Raw genomic sequence first — 3160 nt, 5'->3', positions numbered from 1 at the left:
GGGTGGTTGAGATGCCTGCTCGTGTCAGACAAGTGTCTTCTGCCCTGTCACGTCCGTGTCAGCTAACTTTCTCTCCACCGTTGATCTTAGCTTCTTTTGGGATGAGATAAAGTGACTCCTTGGGGTTTATTTGGTGTTCCGTAGTGCATCGTATTTTAATGTCTCGGCCTGCATGCTTTCCACGTATTTTTCTATATACACGTGTCTGATGATGAGATATATGTATACACAGAGTATCAGTTCCGTTTGTACAACAATGTGTTGTGTGGTTGGAAGTATGGCTTTCGATATGTAAATGATGTTATAACTGAGTACCATTTAATATTTATGCTCTTTTCGCTTAGTCTTTCTAAAGAAGATCCTCAGTCAAATTGAGAAAAGAAAAAGAAAGAAGATGAAGAAAATACTACAGTAAAACTTTTTAACCACTATTTGAAGAACATTTTACCTTCCCCTTCATTATTGAACTTCATTTCACCGGCCTACATTAATTATTAGTATTTATTTACTGCGACTGATTACAAAAGGTAGTTAAAGTTAAGGAAGAAATTTGTGCCTTTTCTTCTTTTTCTTTGCTTTTAATTATCGAGGGCTTACCAAATATGATACATATGATATAACCGGTGTAGGTAAGTGTCTAACTGATACAATTAAACAGAACCTAATCTTACATCATCATAAATTAATTTCGTTTTTTATAAATCAATTATCAACAATTTATTTTAATGGTTTTGGATATGTTTAAGAATTCTTCATACCTTAAATATACCTATCACTGTCCCTTTAAAATTCCATTTGCTTTATTAGACTAACATATCCATTAATCAATTATATTGGAGAAGATAAGAAAGTGTTTATCTAATTTGTTAATCAAACACCATTAATCTTTTCAGACCCTTCGAGAATGAAGTTCAGAAATGGTCATGATCACGGAATAGTGACACCTAACGTGGCCCTTATCCATGTGGTACGCGTGTCTGCACGAGACTGTTTTGGAAGCCAAGTTTGAGCTGGATGGGTCTACATGAACAATAACCAGTCAGATTATACAAAGAAGTGAAATAGTATCACTCGTTTGCATACTATTACAAGCAGATTGGTGTCGTACCTCGATTAAATCTAAACCTTTAGATCGTTGGAAGAGAAAACATTTGACAGATCCTACCGTCCAATGTTTGAGGTAATGGAATGTTATGTTCAACCAATTATATGTTATCACCAACAGCAACAATTCATTCTGCAGCCCAACCTAATAATTGATGACTGGTTAACTGGTTAAACCAGTTGCCATTGCCATGGTTCCTCACTATAAGTTGGACAAGCAGAGATGTGGAAATCAGATCCTGCAAGCTAGTGAAATTCTAGATAGAGAATAATTGTAGAGAGAGTAAGTGATCAGTAAACAAAAACATAGTAAGATGCCGATCAGAGATATTGCAATCGGAAGGCCTGAAGAGGCAACTCATCCTGATGCACTGAAAGCAGCATTAGCTGAATTCATATGCACACTAATTTTTGTCTTTGCAGGAGAAGGCTCAGGTATGGCCTACAACAAGCTTACCAATGATGGAGCTGGTAGTCCTGCTGGTCTTATTTCTGCCTCATTAGCTCATGCTTTCGGACTATTTGTTGCGGTTTCTGTTGGTGCTAACATCTCTGGTGGTCATGTTAACCCTGCTGTTACCTTCGGTGCTTTCGTTGGTGGTAATATCACTCTTCTTCGTGGTATCCTCTACTGGATTGCTCAACTCCTCGGCTCCGTCGTTGCTTGCGCACTCCTTAAATTCGCCACCGGTGGCTTGGTAAGACAAACCTACAAACTACATAACATACCAAAGTTTCAAAATCATGTTAATAAACAAGCTAATCTCTAACAAAATGATCTTTCTACAACCAACTAGCTTATTTTTGCAGTGTTTTGTTGCTAACATTTTAGACCAACTTCAAATTTAATTAGTATCATATGTATCTGATTTGTTTATAGTAGTTCTCTAACAAACCTTCTTAGACTTGCGGTAAAGTCAGGTTAATATGACTTTCCAGTAGTAAAACGTGCGTTTTGTTTGTTCTTTTGCTGTAAGTGCAGTTGAAATTTAGCTGAGGTATGTTTGTTCATTTTTTTTCCCTACAGGTTACATCGGCTTTTGCATTGTCGTCTGGAGTGACAGTATGGAATGCTTTTGTATTTGAGATAGTAATGACATTTGGTCTTGTATACACCGTATATGCAACAGCAATTGATCCAAAGAAGGGAAGTTTGGGAACAATTGCACCCCTTGCCATTGGTTTCATTGTTGGAGCTAACATTTTGGCCGGTGGAGCTTTCGATGGAGCATCCATGAACCCAGCTGTATCATTCGGTCCTGCAGTTGTCAGTTGGACTTGGACTAACCACTGGGTTTACTGGGCTGGACCTTTGGTTGGTGGTGGCCTTGCCGGGCTCGTGTACGAGTTCTGTTTCATTGGTCACAACACCCATGAACAATTGCCTTCCACTGATTACTAATTAAGATGATTGGATCAAGAAGAGGGATTGTCGTTGTTGACTTGTTGTATCTATTTAGTTAAAATGGGTTTGTGTTTTTCCTTTAAGCCATCGCTTTTCATTTCAAGCTTCGTGATGATCATGTATGTGATGAGAGCCATTTGTGTTTAATCTCTTGAAACTTAATGTTGTGCTTCATGTCTCATTTATCGTGTTTAATTGGTAATTTTTTCGATTCAGAGTGCTTCAACCCTTCTGGCATTAACGCTTCTGATAAACAAATTAGAGTTTAGAGGACATAGAAAGAAGAAAAAAAACTGCATTTGAAGTTTTGAGTCATCTCAAAAATTCTAGAAAAGCGCATGCAGCGGTCTACAAAATGGACAGAGACCGAGCAACATAGTTTGTATGTTCAGTTGGAGCATGCAACATGTGTTGCGAAGCAAAACGTACGTGCAAGTGGTGTTACTGTGTTAGGTAGTACCGCCCATTGAAACCGACAAAGAAAAGAAAAGTTATAGTCGTGGTGGGTCCTCCTAAACATAGTGAAAATGCAGTCGATCAAGTTGATTGCCCTACCTAATCAGTGACTACTCGAGAGTAGGTACGCTTCTGCTTTCTACCCTCCCGCCCGCGCATGGTTAAAAGTAAATAACCAAAATCCAATCGTGTTGC

At 38.4% G+C, this 3160-nt stretch overlaps 1 protein-coding gene across 1 annotated transcript; it reads left to right on the top strand.

The window, feature by feature from the left end:
* The first annotated feature begins 1327 nt into the window (after positions 1 to 1327).
* Positions 1328 to 2724, top strand: LOC113298695 (aquaporin TIP1-1). Its single transcript, XM_026547505.1, has 2 exons — positions 1328 to 1802; positions 2132 to 2724. The coding sequence occupies exons 1-2, from the start codon at positions 1419 to 1421 to the stop codon at positions 2504 to 2506; spliced, it is 759 nt and encodes a 252-aa protein (XP_026403290.1). The 5' UTR covers positions 1328 to 1418; the 3' UTR covers positions 2507 to 2724.
* Positions 2725 to 3160: the final 436 nt, after the last annotated feature.

This window comes from Papaver somniferum, chromosome 7 (genome assembly GCF_003573695.1).
Source record: "Papaver somniferum cultivar HN1 chromosome 7, ASM357369v1, whole genome shotgun sequence".
Lineage (NCBI taxonomy): Eukaryota > Viridiplantae > Streptophyta > Magnoliopsida > Ranunculales > Papaveraceae > Papaver > Papaver somniferum.
This window is presented reverse-complemented; position numbering and strand designations above follow the sequence as displayed.

Coding starts and splice junctions, on each gene's coding strand:
- LOC113298695 (XM_026547505.1), top strand. CDS start 1,419: ATGCCGATCAGAGATATTGCAATCGGAAGGCCTGAAGAGGCAACTCAT. Junction 1,803..2,131: donor AATTCGCCACCGGTGGCTTG/GTAAGACAAACC, acceptor TTTTCCCTACAG/GTTACATCGGCTTTTGCATT.